The sequence below is a fragment of the Leucopleurus acutus genome (assembly GCF_964270905.1).
Source record: "Leucopleurus acutus genome assembly, chromosome: 5".
Lineage (NCBI taxonomy): Eukaryota > Metazoa > Chordata > Mammalia > Artiodactyla > Delphinidae > Leucopleurus > Leucopleurus acutus.
Genome location: NC_139147.1, coordinates 45,925,657 through 45,952,008, shown reverse-complemented (window position 1 = coordinate 45,952,008; position 26,352 = coordinate 45,925,657). Strand labels below are relative to the sequence as shown.

General features: G+C 40.9%; 1 protein-coding gene across 1 annotated transcript in view; it reads right to left on the bottom strand.

The window, feature by feature from the left end:
* Window positions 1-26,352, bottom strand: part of CRYBG3 (crystallin beta-gamma domain containing 3) — a gene marked incomplete at its 5' end in the record, with an annotated part of 113,232 nt that overhangs the window by 75,200 nt on the left and 11,680 nt on the right. The window contains 2 exons of the mRNA XM_082840128.1: window positions 6,167-6,600; window positions 21,341-21,407. Coding sequence (XP_082696254.1) covers window positions 6,167-6,600; window positions 21,341-21,407 — 501 coding nt within the window. The remainder of the gene's footprint in view (window positions 1-6,166; window positions 6,601-21,340; window positions 21,408-26,352) is intronic.

The window sequence follows — 26,352 nt, the reverse complement described above, 5'->3', positions numbered from 1 at the left end:
GAGAAGTTGTAAAGAAAACACCTGGCAAGATGTCTAGCCTGCAGTAAGCACTCAATATATACTTAAGTCAATAAATGACAGAATTCCCTTAAAAATCCTCTCTCCTGTTAAGTTCTTCAATTAGCAGAGTAAGTATTAAACTGGCTGGGTGAATGCAGAAATCAAAAAAGGTTTCTAGCACAAGTTCCCTACTTTTTCTCAACCCTAGCATAAAGTTCCTGATGTCCTCAGCATCTAACTTCTTTTGGAGAATCTACCCCTGGGAGCTCTGATGCTATGCTATGCTATGCTATGCTGCCTTACAGCCCTTAACACACACCTTTCTCTCCCCTTCAATTCCAGCCCCAGACAGAAGCTTCTGTCCTATAAGACTCAGTTCCCAAGTTAACCCCAATGCAAACATACCCCAAGACCCCGTTACTGCTAGAACGGGCAGTTAGCCTCTGATCTGTGGGGACAAAGGGCTCTGAGCACATCACTTGCCATATTAGATTATAAAGATATATGCACTGATTTATTTCCCCACTAACCTAGTGCCTATTTGAAGGCAGGCACTACATCTTCATCATTTTCTTTTTCTTTTTTTTTTTTTTTTTTTTTTGTGGTGCGCAGGCCCCTCACTGTTGTGGCCTCTCCCGTTGCGGAGCACGGGCTCCGGACGCACAGGCTCAGCGGCCATGGCTCACGGGCCCAGCCGCTCTGCGGCATGTGGGATCTTCCTGGACCGCGGCACGAACCCGTGTTCCCTGCATCGGCAGGCGGACTCTCAACCACTGCGCCACCAGGGAAGCCCCATTTTCATATTTTTAAGTGCCCTACATAAGATTTGGCAAATGATGTATGTTTAATAACTTTGTGTGAATTAATGAATGGCTAAGTAAAGCAATGATACTAAACGCTAAGTAATTTGTTTCTGTCTTAATCCTTATAAATGATACTAAAGTGTTTTCAATTCTGCTCTCTAGTTACATTTTAGGGTCCCAGCTACAAAAATGTATGGTAGAAAAACTTGATGTATGCTCTAACTTTTTCAGGTTAAACATATAATTAACAAAACATTATAGAACCCATATGTATGACTAAGAAATCCAGTTATCAGTATTCCAGTATCTAAAAATGAGGTATTTTCTCCCCAACTTTACTTTTTGATTTTTTAATAAATTTATTTTTTTTTGGCGTTGGGTCTTCATTGTTGTGCACGGGCTTTCTCTAGTTGCGGAGAGCAGGGGCTACTCTTTGTTGCTGTGTGTGGGCTTCTCACTGCAGTGGCTTCTCTTGTTGTGGAGCATGGGCTCTAGGCACGTGGGCTTCAGTAGTTGTGGCTTGCGGGCTCTAGAGCACAGGCTCAGTAGTTGTAGCACTCGGGCTTAGTTGCTCCACAGCATGTGGGATCTTCCCAGACCAGGGCTCGAACCCGTGTCCCCTGCATTGGCAGGCTGATTCTTAACCACTGCTCCACCAGGGAAGCCCTCTCCCCAACTTTAAAGCAACACCATGAAGAATGCTAGGTTTGTCCACATGATAAAACACAAAGTAAACCTCTGACATGTAAAATCTCAATTAACTGTGCCCCTTAACGTAGTTCTTGAATTTTAGCTGAAATAACTTATTTCAATCTATGTAATTGCTGGCCTATAAAATCCTACCACACCACTATTGTAAAAGTTTGTATTAGTTACATTCATTTTACTGTCTATTTTAAAAGAGCTACAGGAGATGTATAGAGAAAAGCTTTGCCTTGGAGAAGTGATTTTAGCTACTACACAAATTTCAGGCTAGATCAAAGACAGTTATGAAACAAAGTTAAAAGTTGGATAAGGGAACCTATCTAAGAAAACATACAAGAAGAAAAAATACATATAGGTAAATTAATGTTATTGGTAAAATCCTATATCAAAATGCATAAATTATTCAGAAAATACAAGAGCCTTTCAGAACAATACACGAAGATCCAGAAGTATGAACAGATGACAAGAAGTTTTATTGTTTGATTTTTCTTTCAAAGCTTTTAAATTTTATACTTAAAACCTACTTTCAAGGCTGCAAATTTTTTTTTCCCTAAAAGATCACCAAAATGTACATGATGTCCGAAGAAATAAGACTCGAGAGATAAGGATCAGAAGTTATTCTTCAAGTATAGTAAACTCAGGTTCTCTTACTACCAACTCCATCCTAACGAGACGTCAAGGCGTTTTATTCTACATCAATCCAATAATGCAACTTTTGCTCTAAAAGAACTTCTATTAAAATAAAGCACAGAGAAAAATCCACTCCAGAAAAAATTTCAGTTCACTGTAAGAATGCCTTTTGGTAGTTTTGGAGTCCTTTTTTGGGGGGTGGGGCACGGATAATTGTTTTCCATTCCCATCTTGGGAGCTTTCTGGTTACTGTCAACTAGAATGATTAAACTGATTTATATGAACCAATATAAATTTCTAATGAAATAATCTCCCTCAGCACCCTAGGTGGAAATGTTATATGCTTGTGACTAAAATATGTACCCTTTATACTAAACAACTATACTATCACGTTTAAAGCACTGAAAATCAAAGTTTCAAGCTTAGCTTCATGTATTATAATTAGTCCTTTCAGGTACTGATGAGCTACACTCACACTTTGTAAAGGGTTAGTCATGGCAAGATAGTCTATTTTCTACAACATTCTCTCACAGGTTGTAGTTGAGTCTTCATAACTGAATAGTATTAAGACCATAAAACTGTCCTTTAATTAAGATTTTCCCTAATACAGAAAATAGAAAGAAAATGGAAATGTCAAAAATACATAACTTTACAGATAAACTAAAGATGGAAAATTAAAAAGGTTTATTTTCACAAACTGAATAAAGAACATATTCATTTCATGTATTATGTAATTGTGCATGGGATCTGTAGCTTATCCAATATAAGTAGAGGTATGTGATCCAAACAACACTAAGAAAAAAGTAAAATATCTAGAAATTTCAACTATTTAAGGGAATAGACATACATATTGCAAATCTGGAAAGGGTTTTATGCATTTCAGCCCAAACCTAACTACCTATCATGTGAAAGTTTATTAAGCCTCCAAGTACTACATATGGCTGTACTCTATCCTGGGTAAACTTAATGCATCTGATACTACAAAGGTCAACCAAAGACATGTGCCATTCTTCAAAGAAAATTCTATAAAGGCAGCCTGAAAATAATAGCATTAGAGCAAAAGTATTCAGTATATCTAATTCACTTTTAGTAAGTATGATTAAGCTACATTTTTAGTGTTAAGATTTATTTCCTTTCAAATTACACAGTGAAGAATATCTTCAGGCTTCCCTGGTGGCACAGTGGTTAAGAATCCGCCTGCCAATGCAGGGGACATGGGTTTGATCCCTGGCCCAGGAGGATCCCACATGCCACGGAGCAACTAAGCCCGTGCACCACAACCACTGAGCCTGCGCTCTAGAGCCCGTAAGCCACAACTACTGAAGCCCGCGCACCTAGAGCCCATGCTCTGCAACAAAAAAAACCCACCGCAATGATAAGCCCCCGCTCGCTGCAACTAGAGAAAGTCCATGCACAGCAATGAAGACCCAACACAGTCAAAATAAAAATAAATAAATAAATTTTTTTTTTAAAAAAGAATATCTTCTCTCTGGGACCTCCCTGGTGGTGCAGTGGTTAAGAATCCGCCTGCCAATGCAGGGAACACGGGTTCGAGCCCTGGTCTGGGAAGATCCCATATACCGCGGAGCAACTAAGCCCGTGTGCCACAACTACTGAGCCTGTGCTCTAGAGCCCACATGCCACAACTACTGAGCCCACACACCTAGAGCCCATGCTCTGCAACAAGAGAAGCCACCACAATGAGAAGCCCGCGCACCGCAACGAAGAGCAGCCCCCGCTAGTTGCAACTAGAGAAAGCCCGCGCACAGCAACAAAGACCCAATGCAGCCAAAACAAAATAAATAAAATAAAAATAAAAATAATTTTTTTAAAAGAATATCTTCTCTCACAATAGGGAAGGCTTTTAACTATTTTATGTAAAGAAAAGCTGCAAAACCAGACATTTACTTAAAAATCACAATAAAGTTTTGACAGAAGAGTTTCTCATGATGGATATGAATTTGCTGAAAATGTAAGAATTGCAGAACTTTTTAAAGAATTTCAACCCAACAGTGAAGTAGCTTCCTACATAAATTACACGAGAAGCATGAGTTAATGTATGGAAAGTAATCTAAAAAGTGTTAGCACAACAGGTTTACTTAAAGGCTTTATTGGTATTAAAATGAAATTTGCATACTCAACGGTACATAAAAACAATTACACAGCTGTTTATTATTTTTAATTAAGTGAAAATGAAATCATTTACAATGCTTTTTGATAAGGATTTTTTTCTAACCCTTCAAATTATAGGTAATAACTTGTCTAAATTTTGACTTGTATATTTATATGATTATATTTGCATATAATTGTATATACTATTTACATACAAATTTTGTATATAATTTTCTGATTTGCCAATTTAATGTATCATTGTTCACAGTTTTTATCATAGAGAGTTGGAAAACTGGAAGCAGTCCTATCTACTGATCTTCTCTTTCCTGATACTTTCCATTGCTATCATGCTTAGAAAATTGTTTCTCACCAGAAATTCACATTTAGCTGCTTTTAGTTTTGTATGTTTCTTAAACATTTTTATTCCACTTTAATTTTAATGTAAAAATGAGATGAGTATCTAGCTTTTATTTTTTTCTCCAAATTATTATCCCATTTCCCCAAGTCTTCCTTTTTACAAGAATACATAATGCCATCACATTCAAGGGCTCAAATCACAAAATACACAAGGGTCTATTTCTAGACTGTCTATTCTGTTCCATATAAATGTCTAGCAAATATTACACCAGTATTACATCATTTCAATTTACGTAGCTTTATCAGTACACTTTAACAACTGGTAGGGCAAGCCCCACCTCATCACTCTTGATGGGCAAACCCAAATCCATCTGGGGTCTCAGTTCTCACAACTGTAAGATGGGTCTGTGCCTACCCCTACTTCAAAAGCTTACTATGAGGAATTCACTGAAATCACATGCATGAGGACTCTTTGAAACTATAAAGAATCACATAGTCCTAAGTTGTCATCTCTATCTGACTATAGTATTAATGAACTCTTCAAAGAACAAAAATAATTCTCAAGTACAGTTTAAATTAAAATCAGTAAAACAGATCCATGGACTTCCCTGGTGGCACAGTGGTTAAGAATCTGCCTGCCAATGCAGGGGACACGGGTTCGAGCCCTGGTCCAGGAAGATCCCACAGGCCGCAGAGAAACTAAGCCCATGCGCCACAACTACTGAGTCCTGTGCCACAACTGCTGAAGCCCACGCGCCTAGAGCCTGAGCACCGCAACAAAGAGTAGCCCCTGTGCGCCACAACTAGCGAAAGCCCACACAGCAACAAAGACCCAATGCAGCCAAAAATAAATAAATTAATAAATAAATTTTTAAAAATAAAATAAAACAGATCCTTATCAGTTACGAATGAATACTTTTATGTTACACAAAATGTCTAATGGACTCAACATTGTTACAAACATTTTCTGGATAGAAAATGTTCCTTCTAGCTCATTTGAGTCAAAGAAAAACAAGTTAGTGCCCAATTGTAAATCAAAGAAGAAAAAAGGGTTGGTGAAGTGCTCCTTAAATTTCTTCAAGATTTGTTTCTTGGAGCTGTGGGAAAGGTTCAAAAGGCTAATTCCATAAATAAAGTCAATTTAATTTCTTTTCTTAACCCCTTTAATTGGATTCCACAAAGAAAAGATACTGATGGAATGTGAACACAAACCATAGGATTATTTTTGTTCCCAAAATGCAGATACTGAACACATTGCCTGTCCTACTACAGAAGAATTCAGACAACAGAAAACACTCCCATTTAAGGAAGTCTTAAATCAGAAATAAATCGTTTACTATGACAAAGTTAGCACCTAAAAGGTATTAGTACCACCCCCTAAAATAGCTCAAAGGGCCCTAGATATGTGTATGGTACACAGAACCATATAATTTTTCACCTAGTAGCAGGGACATTACAGAATACTTTTTCTAATCCCCTTAATTAACAGTAGTAGAACTAAGGCTTAAAAGCTAGGTCCAAAAGCTCAGTTTTTTTAGATAAGTAGATTTTAAACTTACTTTCTTAGCAAATCACTGGTTTCCTGTTCACTGTCTTGTGTTGTATCCAAAGAAAAGGCATCTGAGAGTTCAGCTGAGTTGGATTCTTGTGCTTCTGCTGAAAGTGCCAGGGTTCCCAGGGAGCCACTGACAACAGCCCTCTCCCTTTGGACCCCTTCATCAGGATGGTCACTGGGGTTTCGTAAGTCTTTCTCAGTTTTGTCATGTTCATCTTTGAAAGAAGACTGCTTGGCTTCACCAAGAGATGATTTTCCTGAGATGTTGAATAAGTTACCAAGAAACTGAAAAAAGCTTTCTTTCGGCTGTTTATCGCTTTCTCCCATTCTGGCATCTGAAGTGGAACCGGAAAGGTCATTTGGCTTTTTGGAATCTTCCTGTGTTGGAAGAGTGATTAGCTTCTCAGCATGGTTCCTTTTGTCCTCACTTTGGGGAATCTTTGAAAACGAAAGAGAGAATATTAAGCAACATCATTTAAAAAATGACATAGGCTAACTGATAACCTATTACATGACACACTCTGTGCCTGATGCCAGGGATACATCTGTGAATAAGACAGATGGCTTCTGTTCCCTAGTAGTTTACAAGCTACTGAAGGGCACCATCAGTGCAACTTTAACAAAGCTATATAGTAAATGTCACAAAGGGGGAAGGACAGCCCACATGGGGACCCAGGAGTAACCAGTCCAGATTTGGTTGTGGAGAGAGCAGAGGAGGTAACTCAGGGGATGCTTCCTAAAGGAAGTGTCCTCTGAAGGAGACCTAAAAAGTGCCTACGTGATGCTTGTGCATCTCCCTCACTCTCTGTTCTCCGCTCCCTGCTTCTTCTCCCTGTCTCTCTGCATTTAGAGAGGTGTCAGCTTCTAAGGAGTTTAAAAGGACTGGAGGTAAGAGTGTAAAGTGAGAAGAGCAAAAAGTTAAGTATGGAGAGATAAGTAAAAGGACAGATCATGGCAGACCTCAGAGGTGTTTAAATGTAGCTTTTATTATTACAGAGCTAATGGACAGTATTTTCACACACTCGGTACATCAGACAACACCTAAATAGACTTCATCATTTCAGCACTGTGTTAACCTCTGAAGCTGCCACATGGTGGAAAACTGTTCCTCAGGAAGATGAGGAAAGACAGCAACATGGTGTATCAATTTAGAGGAAAAGCCCGCTACCAACTCTTCAAGGTAAAACACAAAGCCCTGATACATGCACTAATGCACACGGTGGGCAGCACCGGGAATTCTCGCAGACGTTAAACACTTTCAGGGGTGCATCTTACCTGCTCATAATTAACCTACTAGTGAAGCAAGCTCCCATTCACGCGTACTCTGTGTGAAGAGACGGAGCTGCTCCATCCGAGCGCGTGCTGGCATTCCAGGGCACACTCCTCCCTAAAGCTGCGTTAGCTTCAGGCCAAGGGACCAGCTCAGCCTGCCTTCCCAACACGCTCACTCACCTACTTGTGAAAGGAATGCGGTCTGATAGTATGTGTCAGATGTCACACTCACTAGTCCTTATAAAAGGAAAGCTCAAGTGTGAGTCAGAAAAATATCAGGACACCAAGGTGAGACCACCTTAGGCCACTGCAGGTTCACAGGAAAACGTTTTGTAAGAAGCTGATCTTCAAGAAGCCAAGAACATCATAAGTATAATGTCATTTGTTCACCTCCCTTCCCTGTTTTAATCCAAATTCAAAACAGTTTAAAGGAGTGTTCCACTAACCACTAATAACATTTGGCATATGGAGGGTTGAGAAAATGTTTAGAACCCATTAACCCAGGAAATTAATTGCAAGCGAACAATATTTTTTGTTTGTTCCCACCTTAGAAGTCAGGGATATTTCTGAGTAAACACACAGCATAGCATTTTTCTGTGTGTTACATCCTTAATATAACTTGTGAGTCTCTACGTTTAGAGTAGCACCAGCCTTCCAGAGGCACTCAAAGTCTCGCCCTTTACTGGTTTCAACGGCATCTCAATCCCACGCGCCTCCACTTCATCCACCCAGCCTCCTGCTCTTTATGGGGTCCGCCCTATAAATTAACTGCGCCCTCTCCTCGCGTTGACAGCATAGATGGCCTCTCGGTACAGCAGCAGCAAATATGCTAGTTGACATTTTGAAAGCGATCGTGTGTATGAAAGACATATATTTTTTGCCTTTAACTACTCCATTTAATTTGTTGTAATGGCCACCCACAGTATTTCCTCCTGCTTCAAAATGAACCAAGACTGCAGCACGAAGAGAACAGTGATTTGTTTCCTGCAACGAGTATCATCACTCCTCCTGGGAGGCTACCCGAGGAACGGGAACTACAGGCTGCTCACTAAAATAACACAAATATTCCTGAAATGCTTTAGAGAGTCACAAAGGAGTTCTATAAAATTGGGGCAATGGTTTTTGAAAAAGGAAAACTTAGAGAACATGGAAATTACATTTTTTGACATCCATAAAATCTCAAGACAAATAATTTGTCAAAAATACTATTTCTCTCACTGCCTCAATTATTTTTACTTGACGATTCCTTTCAAAATATAATGGACTGCTGTCTCAACAAGGAAAATACATTTTGCTAAACTAGTGAAAGCCTTCTCATTTAACGCTTTTAGAATGATATATATAAAATTTTTAAAAATCACTTGTTTCTCTTTCCCCTCAATTATCACTTCTTTGCTATTCCAGAATCCCTGTATCTTAAGAGCATTTTAATGTCTTAGTTGCTTAATTTTTGCCTACTAATCTTGTGAGAAATCTGTATCAGTAACTAAAATACCTTCAACAACACCACCAAAAAACTATTTAAATTTAGAGACAAAAGTTAGCACGAAAGAGCACTGCTATTCAAAGTTAACACAACAAACCCAGTATTTATATAACTACATCTTAAAATTTGATATAAAATAGCTGCTCTTTGACCTCAGCCTAGACAACAATGAAGTTCAGCCTGCCACAAGCTAGGGCCAATGTCACCTGCCAATAGTACTGTCTGCCACTGTTCCAACGAGTACTAGAATGAAAGCACTCAGGATTCAAGCAAACGTTAACAAAACATCGGTTCCAGTTGCCCTCAAAGATGTTGGTATTCCGAATATAACACATAAAGGCTACTAATGAAGGCATATGTATCTTGGGAATTTAATTTTTTTCCCTTCATACTCAATATGTTGTAACGCAGTGTCCTTAGGTCCAAATTCATCCGTCTATCTATTCTCTTTGCTATGTGCCCAATACAGGGAAACACAGGAAAGCATTAAGAACAATGATTAATAACACTCAGCTGTGGCTTCAAGGAACTTACAGTAAAGCAAGATATTCATCATTATATCACTGGGTGGGGCAAGGGAGAGATATGTACACAATGGAAGACAAAATTAATTTGGCTGGGGATGGGGAGAATCCCCTACACAGAGGTGATGTTTGAGCTTGCTCCTGAAGGGTGAGAAGAGCATTCAACACATAAGGTAGCACCTGGGTCGAGCACACAGAAGTGTGAAGTACGTTTATTATGGCAGGGCTGTGGGTGAAGAAGACTGGGGCACAGAGGATAGAGAATGAAGTCGATAAGATGACCAATTAGAAGTGGAGGGTGAGAGATAACAAAGTCACAGATGATTAAGTTTTCTAAATTGGGAAACTATCTAAGTAGTTAAGACAAAAATGGATATGGGAAATAGAAGGAAAGGTGAGATTAGAGCCTTTGTGGGGTTTGGGGGAGGTGAGGCAACAAACTAGATGTCAAACGTGCAGAATCTGTGGTCCCCTGGAGAAGCAGTCAGAGCACAGTTAAGAACACAATTTGGCGATACACAGTGTGTTCAGGGGAAAGGGGGACCAACAAAAGAGCCTTGGGGAAAAAAGATTAAAAGGCAGGCACAAAGAAGAAAAAAAATCAGTGAAAGAGATGGGGAAGGCCAAAGCCGGAACAGTCATCCCACCAGAATGCTGGTCTCCAAAGGCAAACAACGAAGGATATTTCCGAAAGCAAAGGGGAGCAAATGCCAAACGCCACTGTAAGGTCAATAAAGATGAGGACTTTCCTCCTCACTGTTCTCCAGAAACATGAGGCCCGGGCTTCCCTGGTGGCGCAGTGGTTGAGAGTCCACCTGCCGATGCAGGGGACACGGGTTCGTGCCTCGGTCCGGGAAGATCCCACATGCCGCGGAGCGGCTGGGCCCGTGAGCCATGGCCGCTGAGCCTGCACGTCCGGAGCCTGTGCTCCGCAACGGGAGAGGCCACGACAGTGAGAGGCCCGCGTACAGCAACCCCCCCCCCCCTCAAAAACCCAAAAAACATGAGGGCCACTCATCCCTCGGGAATTGTGCATTCACCCTTCTCTCTGCCTAGAATGTTCTTCCCCCACAGAGCTATATGACTCACACCCGCTCACCACCTTCAAACCTTTATTAACTGTCATCTCCATTTGAAGTTTCTCCAGTCACTCTATCTAAAATAGTAAACTCCTCCACTCTGAAACGGCCTATATTCCTTCTCTGCCTTTTCTCCTTTGTACTTGTTAGTATCAAATACACACATCTCACACACACACATATTATTTAATGTTTCTTCCTCTAGAAAGTAAAAGCCACACGTGCAGGGTTTTTTGTCTGTTTTAGTCATTGCTGTTGCCTCTAGCACCTTGAAATGTGCCTGACAATAAGGGGTGCTTAAATCCTCCTTGCACTAATAAACGAAGGAATGAAGACCATAGAAAAGCCCTAGGAATGCAGGAGAAATAGTCATAACAGCTCAGGAATTTGTGAGTATAGCCCCAAACGCAAGGTGTTAAACAGTGAACACAGAGCAAAGAAATAGAAACACTCGGTAAATAATTCAATAGAAGGCAACACTTTTGATTTTTTTTTTAACTAGAGAAAAGGTAAAAAGGTGACAGTTTAAGGTCCAAGACAGCAGAAATGACTTTTTGTTCCTGTTTTGTGGCTCAGCTCTACACCTGGGGGGAAGGGAGTAACTGCTGTACAACAGAAGGATGATGGATATGAGGAAGAAAAGCAGAAGGTGATGAGATGAAGAGACCAGTACAGTCTCTAATACTTCTAATAAAGGGGAAGCACGAGCTTTGGAGCTGAGTAGGGGCACTTCCTCTTCCAGCTACAGTGATAAGGAAGTGGCTAAAGCCTGAGCAATTCTGTAAGGGGGAGAAGACTATGAGCAAGGTCCAACGAGTGGCTCTGACCTCAGTAAAGCGAGAGGAGAGATGCTCCGCTGAAGAAGGGACACAGAGGTGGAGCTGGGATCTGAGCTCCCCAAATAGAGAAGACTTGGAAGAGCGTTTGGGGGAATGCAGCAATAGGCTGAGACCAGGTGTTCCCAGGAACAGTCGGGGTCAATGCAAATGTTAAGGTATTCATTCTTATATAAATGATGAACAGCGAGATACTACTCTATGTGCGTTGATCCAACAGTGAAAAAAAATATACCAAGAGCCCTGCTTTCACAGAGCCTACATTCTAGGGATGTGAGAACTTATTTTCAGGTCTAATTGGCATTAGTTTGTCACCTCCTTCATCAGCCTCTAACAGGTGGCCGGTGCTGTCCCAACATGGTGACTGGCACAGGGAACAAGGTCAAGAAGGCCAAGGGGTAGAGAGTGTCACCAAACGAAGAGTCTGTTGATGAGAAATAGTGAAGAGCCAGATGGCCCTTCCTTTAGCGTCTCAAGCACCTGGCTTGGTCATCCGCCCACCTCAGGCTCTGCCTTCACTGTACACAGCAGGGATAATCCTTACAACACCCTGACCTGTGTTAGCGTCCTCAACTCCGATGACCTCCACTTCTGCTGGACCTCACTGTTCGGCAACCCCTGACCCTTGTCTTTACCCATAATCACCCAGCCTGTGAATCTCAATCTCAGGCATTCCCAAGTGTTCACACCCTATCATCTTTCCAGCTGTCTTAACCCACTGTCCCAGGTGCACCCACCACACAATGTCCTCCTGCCTCATCACAGCTTCTGGCCTCTCTCACTCTGTCCCTTTCAGCTCCCGCAAATTTTCGTATCTTTTCTATCCAGCCATCAGATATGGCTAACACCCTCAGAGCCTCTTTTGCTTGTTCTCTGGTCATCCCCACCCGGGAAGATTCCAGTTTTATCTTTTCCTCATAAGTGAATGCATCTTGCTCTAAAAATCCACAGGGATATGCACAACTATGCAGATGTAGGCTGCCAATAATTCACAATTTACAGCCTCTGCTGGAAATCAGTCTGAGACAGTCCCCATTTTCCACAGCAGCTATTTCAAACCTTTGCCACACCCCCTCCACCATCCCATCTGTCGCCCAGCAGAGGCACCTACCTTCTACTTCATGGAGATGCTCTCCTATGGTCCTGCCTCCACCCCTCCTCTACCTGCCTCACAGCACATCTGTCCCACTTCCTTCACTCACCCTCAGCATAAAGGGATGAAGGACTCCTCCTCTAAGGATCCACCAGGGCACCACTTCATAACGCTTGATGTCTCCTAAGGAACCCCACTTCCTCGTCTGCCCTTCTGCGAGCCCACCATTCAAAAGTCTAAGTCCAGGGACAGCCTTCTCCTCTGCCTTCACTACCAACCTCCTTAAAAGGAGTCACCAACCCTCACCATCTTCTTTCCCTTTCCTCCCAGTGACTCCTTGAGCCCCTGCAATTTGGCTTCTGCCCCAGTTGGGCTCTGACCACGATCTCTCTGAGACACTGTCCTACTTGCTAATTCAATGTACTTTCTTTCTGCCCTGGTCTCATATGATGCGTCTACAGGAGGTGAGACTGAATCTGATCCTGAAAAACAGTCTTCCTTGGCTTCCATGACATCACCCTGAGGTTTCCCTTCTTCCTCTCTCTCCATCCCCTTCAAGTTCACATCCTTCTAGCCATTCCCTCCATGTCATGTTTCTCCAACTTCCAGCCCGGGGCTGCTTTACCTTCATGATTTTCTTATGAGGTCTCATTTCTCACAGATTAATCGGATGATTGCCATATTTGTATTCTCAACTCAGACTGTATATCCAGCGATCAACCCAACATCCACACCCACCTGGATGCTTCACTGGCACCTCAAACTCAATACATCCAAAACTGAACTTAACCATGCTGTGTCTCCATTCTTCCATTTTCTGTAAACTTTAACATTCCCACTTGTTAAAAAGTCAGATGAAACATCAGGACACCATGACCTCTCTCCTAGAACACTGCCAGCAATGAATGACTTGTTTCCTTGCTTCCATTCCTGAAGTTCCCCAGTCTGCTCTCCAGACAAAAGCCACGGCAATCTAAAAGATTTCAAATCTAATCGTCCTTAAAGGCCTCCATTGGCTGTGCACCCTTGTCAGGATAAAATCCAAACTCCCTAGCATGGCATTTAGGGTCTTGGTGGGTCTAGCCCCTCTTTGATTCGATCTCTTGTCACTCGCAATGCCTAATGTCACCATATGCGGTCTCAGGCATTCATGGGAGCCTATTTTCTCCCCCCTGCCCTCTTGCTTCCTCTTTCTCTTACTACAGGTATGTCTTTGCACAAAGCTATTACCACTGCTGAGACCATTTATCCCTTGCCCTCTTTGCCTGGGAAATTCCTACTACAACTCAAAAGCTTTTCAGAATGGAAACTGCCTATGTATATGCGTGCGTGCGTGCGTGTGTGTGTTCTTCCAATAAACAACTCTTAACATCCTATTTTTCCTTGTCACCACAAGGTTAGGGCAAACAACTTCATGCTTGCTTCATGAGTAGGACTATTACCCAGATTACTTACAGTTACCAAAATCTGGCATTCATAAACTAAACCCAGCTGCTTACTAGACAATTCTAGTTAGTTTTCTCCTAAGATATCTGGCCACAACACATGACTTGGCAGAATCATTCCCTGATACCAAGATTGGGTACCTGGCGGCACCTTTCAGCAGGACAGGGAATACAGAAACAGAAGGAAATTAGGATAAAATACACTGAATTCAACTTTGAGTAAGTCAAATCTCATACTCAGGGATCTTCACAGGAAAGGTCCATCAAAGAATTGGCTCCGTCACCCTGAAGCTCAGGAGAACACATTGGGCTGGAGGGACAGATGTGATTTTTGTCATTGGCTAAGATGTAGGTAAAATCAAATCAACCAGGGCAGGTGTGTAAGGTGAGAAGAGAAAAGAACAAGATGACATAGCGTAGGGGGAAAGCCATTCCTTCTTGGTATGGTATGAACACTTCTCCAACGAAAACACTGGGAAGAATAATAAATGTTTTTAATTCTGTGAGAGCCTTTTGGAGCTCTCAAATCAGTATCTGGCACCTGTGGAGGCAAATTTACTCACAAAAAATCTAGAGTATGTACATGACCCTTCACCCCCAGTTTCCATTTTCCTAAGGTACGCCACCACACCACAGAGTAGGACTATTCCAGGTCTATGAGAGGTTGGAGCCGCTGCAAATCAAACCAGATACCATGCAATACGTTCAACATCCAAGAACTCTGATATCAAGGCCCCAGAGCAGCACCAGCCATATCAACAGGCTTAAGCCCTGGCAGCCCCTTTGGTCATGTGAATGGTGCAGTAACATGCAGTGCAATCTCCACTTCAGGCACGCTGACACCACCCAGTCTTTATAGAAGCAACCAAGGGTGAGAGTTTTTGAGTTTAGCTAAAGTTCAATGTACATACATACGTTCATGCATGCCTTCTTTTCAAATGTTAGAGAATCAATGTTTCTAATAGCTGATTTCCATACAATTCACCCAGAAAAAGTCAGCACCATTCTTAAGCGAAGAGTTAGATTCTAAGTTGTCGTCAGACTGCACATGGTAAGAAGACAGCTCTTTTCCTCAGTACCTAAATTGTGTTGGGTATCGTGCAGTGCAGCACATGTTATCTCAGTTAATTCTAAAACACTTCTATAAAATAAGGATTGGGGCTTCTCTGGTGGCCCAAGTGGTTGAGAGTCCGCCTGCCGATGCAGGGGACACGGGTTCGTGCCCCGGTCCGGGAGGGTCCCACATGCCGCGGAGCAGCTGGGCCCGTGAGCCATGGCCGCTGAGCCTGCGCGTCCGGAGCCTGTGCTCCGCAACGGGAGAGGCCACAACACTGAGAGGCCCGCGTACCGCAAAAAAAAAAAAAAAAAATAAGGTTCGACGCCTCCCACTACAGAGCAGCAAACCAAAGTTCAGAGAGGTTGAGTACATTTTCCAAGGTTAGAAAGCTACCACATGGAGACCTGGGAGTTAAGCCCAGATAGGTCTGATTCCAAAGACTGTGTTCTTTCCATCACTGCACATGTAATTTTAAAACTGTTCCAAGGAGGTGCCATAGCTGGCAGAGGAAGGGAACAGCGGCTGACTCTGAGGCTCCAGGCTACTCATTCCCATCATCAACAGGGGAGCGTTGCTTGGATCTGTTTACATATGGGGTTCCAAGTCCAACTATAGTTGAAATTTTTGAAAAGAGAGTTCCCGTGTTGGAAAAAGAAAATTTTTTTAATCTTGATTTTAAATTGATGTCATATTGCTATTTGTATCACTGAGAAAAAAAGGACAGCAAGCATGCATTAAGGCTATAATTTATTTTTAAAAATTAGTTCAGTAATTAAATTTCTCCTAACCATGCAAACATTTAATATATTTAAATTTGACTACCATTTCACCTCTGGCCAAAAAAGAGTTGAAAAAGACCAATAAGGAAATAAGAGTTACACGAATCAAAATATAAACAAATGCATAATTTAATATATTCATCTTACTAAACAGTACTGTACCCTCAATATAGGCATTGATATAAAGAACAATTTGTGACTATTTTTATTCAGTGAGATACTCTTGAGCTACAATTCTTCCATTTTTACATATCAGTGAACAGTGGCAACAATAAAAACAAGCGTGGTTCTTTTTAGTAAACTATTTATGATAATATTAAAAATAAGGGTTATGAATTATTAACAACTAACAGTAATATGCACTAGATTGATACTCCTCGGTTGTCCCTAGAAACATCATAGGCATATAGCAACCAGACATCTCTTAAAAGATACCAGAACCTTCACCAATGTTGTATGATCAGTTATGAGCAACAATTCTAAAATGGGGCAAGAGTTAAACTTTACATAAAGCAGATGCCAAGCTACTGAGAACAGGCCTAATAATCGTCAAGTTATTTAGGGCTGGTTTGGAAAATCTATAACCTATGGTTCAGATTTCATTTATTTTATTTAGCTCATGACTCATTCTGAAAACAGACTTACCGCCACAGCTCTTTTAATTTTTAATAGGATTTCTTTTTGGTAAATTAAGTTTATAAGTATACCTTACAAATTAAGTTCACAAATGGGAAGCACTATGGTATAGAACTGCATCTGAATTCTCCTGCGTCCTCTCAATAATAATATGAGTTTGTCAAGTGACAATCTGAGATTCACTTTCCTCAACTATTAAGAGATAAATATTCTGGGCTTCCCTGGTGGCGCAGTGGTTAAGAATCCGCCTGCCAATGCAGGGGACCCAGCCTCGAGCCCTGGTCTGGGAAGATCCCACATGCCGTGGAGCAACTAAGCCCGTGCGCCACAACTACTGAGCCTGTGCTCTAGAGCCCGCGAGCCACAACTACTGAGCCTGCGAGCCACAATTACTGAAGCCCATATGCCACAACTACCGAAGGCCGTGCGCCTAGAGCCTGTGCTCTGCAACAAGAGAAGCCACCACAAGGAGAAGCCCGCGCACCGCAACAAAGAGTAGCCCCCGCTCTCAGCAGCTAGAGAAAGCCCGCGTGCAGCAGCAAAGACCCAGTGCAGCCAAAAATTAAATAAATGAATCAATAAATAAATTTATAGAAAGAGAGATAAAAATTCTGATTAACACTGGGGATAAACCACACACACTGATTTCTTCTCTTGTACAAAACACTCTAAAATGACAGTAAAGGGGTTTTTTTTAAGTTATAAATACAAGGAGAGGAAGAGAGTAGATATTAGCAGATAAGAGATTTCAGAAAAAGTTTAGAAGGCAAAAGCAGATGAAGGCATGGTAATTGACCAGAAGAAGCTTCTACCCAAGTGTCTGCAACAGGGAACTTTGATCATAAGGGGGAAACAATCTACAGACAGATTGTCAGCAGACCACCTGGAAAAGCTCAGGATTTGAAGAGACTAGGTACTACTTAGGGCAATATGAGACATGGGATTAAGAGCAGAGTTTGATTGAAAATCTGCAAATGGAGTACTTGACCCCCAGGGCTCTTCCTCCATCCCAAGCCGTTAAACAATCCTCCCTACCTCCCAACACCTCTATCTCCCAAACAAATTTATATAGAGAGAACATCTCTGAAAATATTGAGACTTTCGGGCAGACTGAATTTGCAGTATCAAAGGCCTTCCATGTAGAAATGTCTGGAACTCTGACAAGTCTAGAGCTCAAGAGGGATGTCGGGTAGAGATCTGAGAGCCAAAAGATGAAGTAATAAGATTGGAAGATACTGCTTTGAAAGACTGATGTTGAGGAGGGTCGAGGACTTTGAGAAACATCTACATGAAAAGTAATTTAGCCAGAAGAGAATCAGTGAAGGAAACAGAAGGGAATGGCCAGAGGCAGGAATTGAAACAAGAACGTACAATATCATAAGTGCAAATATAAAAAAGAGACTTTCTGGAAAGGAGACAAGACTTGGAAAATCAAGCGTCTCAACTGGTTAAATAAGAACTAAGAAAAGGCCACTGATGGTTAGCAAGAGGTCAGGGTTTCATGGAATGACTCTCACTCATTTAACAACTATCACAATGTATGGCAGGCACAGTACTGGTTTTCCCATGTCTAAGGGAACCAGGAGGGAGACCGGAGTCAGATTAGAAAGCATTAAGAATTAAACAGTGATTATGACAAACTTTCGTAAGAAATCTTTGAGTTAAAGGTAGCAGGTAAAATGAAATGATAGTCTGAAAGGAATCCAGACCCATGAAAGGAAAAAGGTATATTTTTTAAAATTTTATATATTTAGAGAGAAATAGAGGAAGCCAGTGAAGATGGAGAGATGGATGCAGTGCAAGGCGAAGTCCAAAAGAAGGTGGGAAATTAGAGACCAGTACCACTAGCAGGGGGATTTAGGGAGTTTAGCCTTGGAAGGCAGGAAGGGATGAATAGTCCTCTGAAACAGGCAGAAGGGAGCAGGGCATTATAACATGCCTTCCCTCTCTTTTAAATAACAGTAGACATGAGCACAGGAAGAGTCTAAGTCTGCAAGACAAGAATCTACATTCCCTATAGAGAAATAAACATAGAATATGGACTAAATACCTGGAATTTTGCCAGTTAGATACAAAAACTGATTAATATAGAAGAAATATATATTTCAGTGGAACAGTAGATGCACATGTGAGAAACAGATTCCAATGTTATCAAAACAGCAAAATTTGTATAGCGTATAAGTGATATTTTAAGAACTAAGAATCTAATTATGTCCAAAGATAATATAAAGCTTCTACAGTCTCTAGCTGTTTGAAAAATATACTTAATTTTTTGTAGCTTAAATTTATAACAAAACAATCTTCAATATCTTGATTTGGTATCTCAAGGTCAAATACAAAAAGCAACGCACTAAAAACATTCATTATACATAAATCTGTTACACTTTACACTAGAGAGGAAAAATGGTACACATTTTTCCTTATCATGGAAGGCATTATCATAAAATCCAGGTTAAGAAGATGGAAGCACGGCAAGAAATGTCACATTACAGTGGAGTGCTGTGTTTCAGAAAACCATTCGTTACAAAGAAAGCAAATGCGTGTTTTATACTAATTGCTAAATAAAAAACTTTAAATGAGACTACTTAAAATAATAAGATCATAGATATTGTTGCTAACCTTTCTTTCCCCCTAGGTATGCATCTGACTATTGATATTATCAAAATATGTACTTTTTTCTTTCCTTTTTTTAATTGAAGCAACAGGGATTTACTGTATAGCACAGAGAATTATACCCAATAGCTGGTCATAACTTATAATGGAATATAATCTGCAAAATGTAAGTATTTTTGATGCCTGGCAGCAGCAAGTCCCAGAACTGGGTCTGTGTAGCGAGGTTGAGGAAATCCTACCAATAATTTCCAGAAATTAAAAAAAAAAAAAAATGCAGTTACATGGTCCAAAATGCTTACACTACCCCAGTGAGAGTGCCACGGTGCCCTTTCTATCATGGGCTAACAAAACTGCCCATGTATAAGTAATCCTATAGGTCTCGTTTAAACCATAAGAGAAACAGTTTCACAACATGAGTCCTGTTTACTTGGGGGCCCAAATCCCAAACTGAAATTATCCTGGGCACTCAAACCAAGATACTAAGAATGGACAGAAAAGATCATAATCATGGAGGCCCAGCCACTATATCTGCCACCACATAGACACTGAAGCCACAAAGATGTAACTTTGTAGAGCAGAACTCTGCAGGTGAAAAAGCAGGACTACTGGAAATTAAAGTCTGAGGGCCAATTTGAAGACTGTTTCTTTCAGTGAGATTAATAGCTGAAGTGTTACATATCAGTTCCAGGCTAGGTAGACAAACAAGTAGAGACCAAGAGAAGAGAAGAGAGCAGGGAAAACATGAAGGTTCTCTGAAGCTCAAGGGTGGGTGCAGAGGCAATGAGAGATTAAGAGAGAGAATGACAGGAGCTGGCAGCCAAAGCAACTGTGAAGTCTGAGATCTCAGAAGTAACATACATACTTCCTGTGAAGCAACTCAAGAGCAAGGTTGCACCTATAGAATTCAAGCAAAAATCTTGAAGTAAGGCATCTCAGGACATGTGAAAACTGAGCAAGAGGGAGAAAGCTACAGAGCCCATGCAGTGGTGAACCAGCAAGCTGGCTAACGACTAGCTGAAACAGAATAGGTAGGAGGTGATATCAAACCTGGGAGCAGGATTTAGTAGCCAAATTCACAAAGGAAGAAGAAAGGGAAGGGAAGCAAGGCGATCCTGATTTTTTTCTTTCTATAAAGTTAAAAAAAAAAAATCAGGGCTTCCCTGGTGGCACAGTGGTTGAGAGTCCACCTGCCGATGCAGGGGACACGGGTTCGTGCCCCGGTCCGGGAAGATCCCACATGCCGCGGAGCGGCTGGGCCCGTGAGCCATGGCCGCTGAGCCTGCGCGTCCGGAGCCTGTGCTCCGCAACGGGAGAGGCCACAGCAGTGAGAGGCCCGCATATGGCAAAAAAACAAAACAAAACAAAACAAACAAACAAACAAAAATCAGATTCTGATTTTTTTTTCTTTCAAAAAATATTTATATTGCTAACTATGATAGAGAAGGAGGGAATAAAGAAGGAACACAGCTTTATCTTTACCATATTTAAGGTCTTTGGATCTCATATAATGTTTAAGAGTCCCCATATCAGTAAGGAAGAATTAAGATGACTTTCTGGTCCTTCCACTGACCAAGCTAATGTACCCAGAAGTCCCTGGAAAGCACAAGGTTTCTCCTTGATTGTCACAAATCGTTTAAAAAGAAAGTAACTGGGACCAAACTCCATGAATGGGAGACAGCTACCAAAACTTGATCACATACCTGGCCTCATATCCCCAAACAACATAAACATCCAATTTCTATAAAATCACTTATGACTAAAAAGAAATGTTATAAGGTTTAGTGGTTTTCCAGGATTTTTAACCACACTTTTCAGTAACTATTTGCGTAGAAGTGTACCTTATACTCTTTTCATGCTTGTCCTGTAGATGCAGGGAAAGCCAGTTCATATATGAGCTGACAAACATATCATCACATACTAATGACATGTACGAACATGTCTTTAACTTCTACGCCCTCAAAAGCACTCTTAGTTGTCAGAAACATTTGAGAAAACACAACATAAATCAAAGAAGTTCCTAGAGAAAAGAGACTGTGGAGGTCAGATGATACAATCTACAGATTAGAAAACCAAGGCACAAAGAAGTTAAATGCCTCAGCTGAAGGCCTCACAGTTGGTTAGTGGCTAGGCTGGGGTGAGAGCACCACTGCCTCAAGTCTCTCCTCAGTCCTCTCCCCCTACCCACACCCCAAGATGCAAATGTCCAGTAGAGCTGGGCTGGAGTTCCACATAAAGTGATAAGACTTTATGCTCTTTTTGAAACGTAAAATGAGATGACAGAATCTAAAAGAATAAGAAACAGCAGAAACTAAGAAACATATTTGCTTGATATAAAAAAATATTAATTTAAAACTATACCTTTACTGCTTCTGATGAAAGTACCTTTTCCTTTTTCTGACTTGTGCTCATGGGCTCATTTTCAACACTGAAAAATAAAAACCACAGTTTCTTTTGAAATTAAAAGAGAATTACTAAAATCATACAGTTTCTGGGTTTAATGAAAAAACGGGAAGGTCCTTTATATCTGCAATACTCAAGATTCATATACAAAGTGTTGTACTAAAAAGATGTTGATAGGAGTCTCTACACTTGAAACACACATTTGAAAATGCTCATCTAGACTCCAGACATTTTTGAGTCCATTCTGCGCTATATTTTCTTATGCTGACGACCAGCATCACACTAACGATGCACCTGAACGAAGGAGGACCTGTGTACAACTATCATAATCTTGGAAAGTGTTACCATTCTTTGATTTTATCTCTGTTAAGGTTCTCCACAGTCTAATCTTTTTTTTAATGCCTATGTTGAGTGTTATTTGGAATATATTTCTACTCAGCAAATTTTTATAAAGGTATGGGGTCATCTAGCAAATTCTCGGGATACTCAAAATAGATGCAGGTTTATCTAACCCCAAATGTGTCCCAGATGGCCCCTTAAAATTCTGATTTTCCAGATAGTCACTTCTAATTGTCCTGTCTGGAATACCTTCACAGATGTCACAATAAGCTATTTTGCCTATTAGGCACACATACATTTTAGATCTAAATATTTATGTCTCTATGTTTACATATTATTTTCTTTTCATACTTTGATAATCCTAGACAAATTGAGTAGCTCCACTCTAAAGGTTATCATGACACTCTACCACGTGCTAGGCCTTGTGGATTTAAGAAGGAGTAGGTCAGGGTCTTTGTAAAACGTCTAGTAGGGGAGACTGATACACAAACAAACAAGTAATACAACTTGATACAAGTTACAACTGCTGAATGAAAGAAATGCCATAGAGCACAGAGGAAACAAGAGGCAGTGATTCCGCCTGCTCAGTCAAGTGCCCACAGAGGAGGTACAAAGGCAGGAGGTGATAGAGAATGCGGCATTTTGGGGAAACCGTGTTGTGTGTGTTTGTTTTTAATATAAGACTGGAGCACAGGGGACTTCCCTGGTGGCGCAGTGGTTAAGAATCCGCTTGCCAATGCAGGGGACACGGGTTCGAGCCCTGGTCCGGGAAGTCCCACGTGCCGCGGAGCAACTAAGCCCGCGTGCCACAACTATTGAAGCCCGCGTGCCACAACTATTGAAGCCCGCGCGCCTAGAGCCCGTGCTCCACAACAAGAGAAGCCACCGCAACGAGAAGCCCACGCACCACAACGAAGAGTAGCCTCCGCTCGCCGCAACTAGAGAAAGCCCGCGCAGCAACGAAGACCCAAGGCAGCCAAAAATAATTATAAAAAAAAAAAAAAAAAAGACTGGAACACAGGATCTTGTAACAGGCAGAGGTAATACTGCTAAAGATGAGAATGAGACCAGAGGACCAGTTACAGAATGTGAGAAGCACCGGGAAGCCTTCAGACAGGAGAATGACTGGGTGGGGGAAAACATATGGAATCGTGGTGACTGGCGGGGGTGGGGGGGGAATGGAAAGGAGGAGGGGGTCGATAGCTCACATCAGGATGCAAAGAGGCCACATTTGTGCTACTTAGATTTTCTATCCATACAATCCAGTGCACTTGAGCAGACTATCCAGGCAACAAGTGATAATGATAAAAAAACCCAAAAAACAGAAGGAGCAAATAAAAAAGATCATGAACACCTGGAAAATATAATGGATTAAAATCACATTTAGTCTCAGACTCTATGCAGGAATACAAGGACCAACAAGAAACAGCCATTGTCTTAAGCCTTTTAAATGCCAAATAGGAAAAAAGCAAGCATGTAAATAAGATAAATCTGTGAGCTATGTGTTTAACACATGGAAATTCCACAGGAAAAAACAGGAACAAAAGTAGAAAAAATAATGTACAACACAGAATTGTAACCTATATACATGTACATGTGTATAAAATAAGAATGTTTCAGATGGTTAATATTTTAAATGTGAGTGGGTCCTTATCTCTTTTTTCCTATTTTACTAGGCTTATCTTTTGCCACACGGTTATTTACAATTCAGGTTTTTTAAATTAAATGTCAATACTTGTCTATTTAAGCTCAAATCAAGGAAGAGACTGGCAAAATACACATAAAAAGAGCATGATATAAAAATTTGGAGTATAATCATGAATACTACTGATTATGGTGATTTTATAAGTGTATTCTCTAGCTACAATCTATTTTGAATGACCTAAAAACTATCTAAACATACAATAGGCATTTTAGTATCCTAGTTCTTACTTCAAGATTTCTGAAAGTATACTTATTTAGAGTGTTTACAGGGTATTCTATAAACTTACTGCCTTAGTGAAATTGTAAATGAAAATGGTAAAAGTGTCTTTTCCAATACAAAAACTCTGCAGAAAATGCAGCTCAGCGTCCATGGGATTTAAGGCAGAACTCAGTATTTTCAAGCAGCTATAATCATTTCCACACTATAAACACACACAAAATACCAGAAAAACAGTTGTTAAGTCAGCACATAAGTATTTTGCATTGCGCAAACAACTGAAGAATTTAAAGCTGAAATCACCAAAAGAAGTAATACTTGACACTCGTAAAACTTTCTGAAACTTATATTCTATGTTTGTTTCACTAATCTTACTGCTAAATCAAAATTTTAAAATGTGTTGAATTTTAAAACAAATATTTTAAAATTTGGGGTAAGTATAAAAATCACTGCTTCAGATAAGCTTTCCCCACTTCCTTCCTAGATTACTAGAGTCCCTTCTTCATTTGTCTCTGACATCTTCAGACATCTTCAGGATCACTCTGCTTCAATCCATTCTTCCTGGTCAAAGTGATTTGCAATCTGACCATGACACTCTTCTGTTCAAAAACTCCTTCAGTAAATCTCCATCAGCTGATGAATAAAATGAAGAGTCCTTAATATAGATATAGAAAGTTATTCACTTCCTGGTCACAGACACACCTGTCACATAGAACTAATTCCCATTCTCAGAATGCACCAAATTCACATGCCAGCAAACCACTTTCTTCTCCTGCCTGCAACATCCTTCCCCACCCTGTCCAACTCTTAATCCTTTACAATTTAGTTCTAGCTTAACCTATATTTTTTTAAATAAATTTATTCATTTATTTATTTTTAGCTGTGTTGGGTCTTCGTTGCTGGGCGCGGGCTTCCTCCAGTTGTGGAGAGTGGAGGCTACTCTTCGTTGTGGTGCACGGGCTTCTCACTGCGGTAGCTTCTCCTCTTGCAGAGAACAGGCTCTAGGCACACGGGCTTCAGTAGTTGTGGCATGCAGGCTCAGTAGTTGTGGCTCGTGGGATCTAGAGCGCAGGTTCAGTAGTTGTGGCGCATGGGCTTAGATGCTCTGCGGCATGTGGGATCTTCTAGGATCAGGGCTCGAACCCGTGTCCCCTGCACTGGCAGGCAGATTCTTAACCACTGCACCACGAGGGAAGTCCATTAACCTGTATTTTTTGTGCTTCCACTGCGCTCATTGATACCCCTCATACATTTCTGCTGGTAATGACTGGCTGGTTGTCCATTTGTCGAACTAGAACTTGAACTCATTTAACTCAGGAACGATATCATTCATGGCTGTATCCCAGAGCCTAGCATCGTGCCTGACAGTGTGAAGGCACTCAAATATTGTTTGTTAAATGAATTTTTAAAATAACTGATATTAAACAGTCTCCAGTTATGTGTGCTTAATCAGAAAACACTATTCCATTTGGGAACAATGGAATAATACACATTAGTCTTTTTTCCTTAATGAAATACTAGTATAAGTCTCTTGAGAGCATGTACCATCCACTCTCATCCTGCATCATCTTTCTCTAAAGGTATAAAGAGGGGAGTAGGGCTGTGAGAAGAAAATTACTCAATAGCAACAAGGGTATTTCCAATTGATTTACAAACAAAACACAAAAAAATTAGAAGAGAATCTATAAAGACACTCAAAATACTGCATACTTAGATGTCAACTTAGGAGGAGGACGAAGAAGAAGAAACATTAACAGAAAAGTCTCGAAAGACTTGGAGTGGTACTCTCAGCCTCTCAAAAATACCAGAGAAAGAGAAACATTTCCAATTCAGATGATCTCAAACGTTAAGAAAGACGACAAGCCTTTCCTATTGTTCTTTCACAATTTAACCCCCTTTGGGACCCGGGAATTATTTCAACAGCAGTATTTTTAGAAAGCACACATTCTGGTCACGGCAGGGGGTGAGGGGCAGTAATCATAATCACACGTAGGCACAAATAAGACTCCCTTGAATTTTAATAGCCTCATCTTACTTAGCTAACAGAACTCTGGAAATTACTCTTTCAAAATGGTCCAGATAAATATCAAGGTCAAAGCGACACAGAAGCTCCTCATTTTTGAAGCAAACATATTTAGACCATGTCTGAAAACCAGGAATCCAACTTACAGTCATTAAGCAACCACTTACTTTATGCCAGACGTAAAATAAAACAAAACGGACATAGGTCTGTTTCAGGGATGGCACCTTAGGGACAAAAGGCACTTCAGTCAAAATGCGTCTTTCTGGATCTGATGTTTTCAAATATGTACATTGGAAGTGTCAGCTCAGCACTCTGCCATATCTAAAATCCCATATGATCCTTCAGTAAGCAGAGTGAGGGGAAACAGGAACAGGGAGACTAACCTTGAGGCTTCTGTGGTAAAGGAAGAAAAAGACTGTGACCAAGAAACCAACTCAGTCAAAACTGATATCAGGGCATCACAAAGGAGGCAGAAACTTCTACTGTCCCTTATTTCAAAGTGACTGAGGCCAAGCCGGGGTCTGTCCTCTATTCCCTTGGACTATTCCCTCTCATCCCTCACTTGGGTCCTTAAATATAGCACCCTCACACCTTCCAAAGGGTCTGCTCATTCCTTGGGACATCTACACTACCTTGGGGATCTTAGAAACACATCTTCACACGACAAGCTCTAGAGTTCTCTTTGTT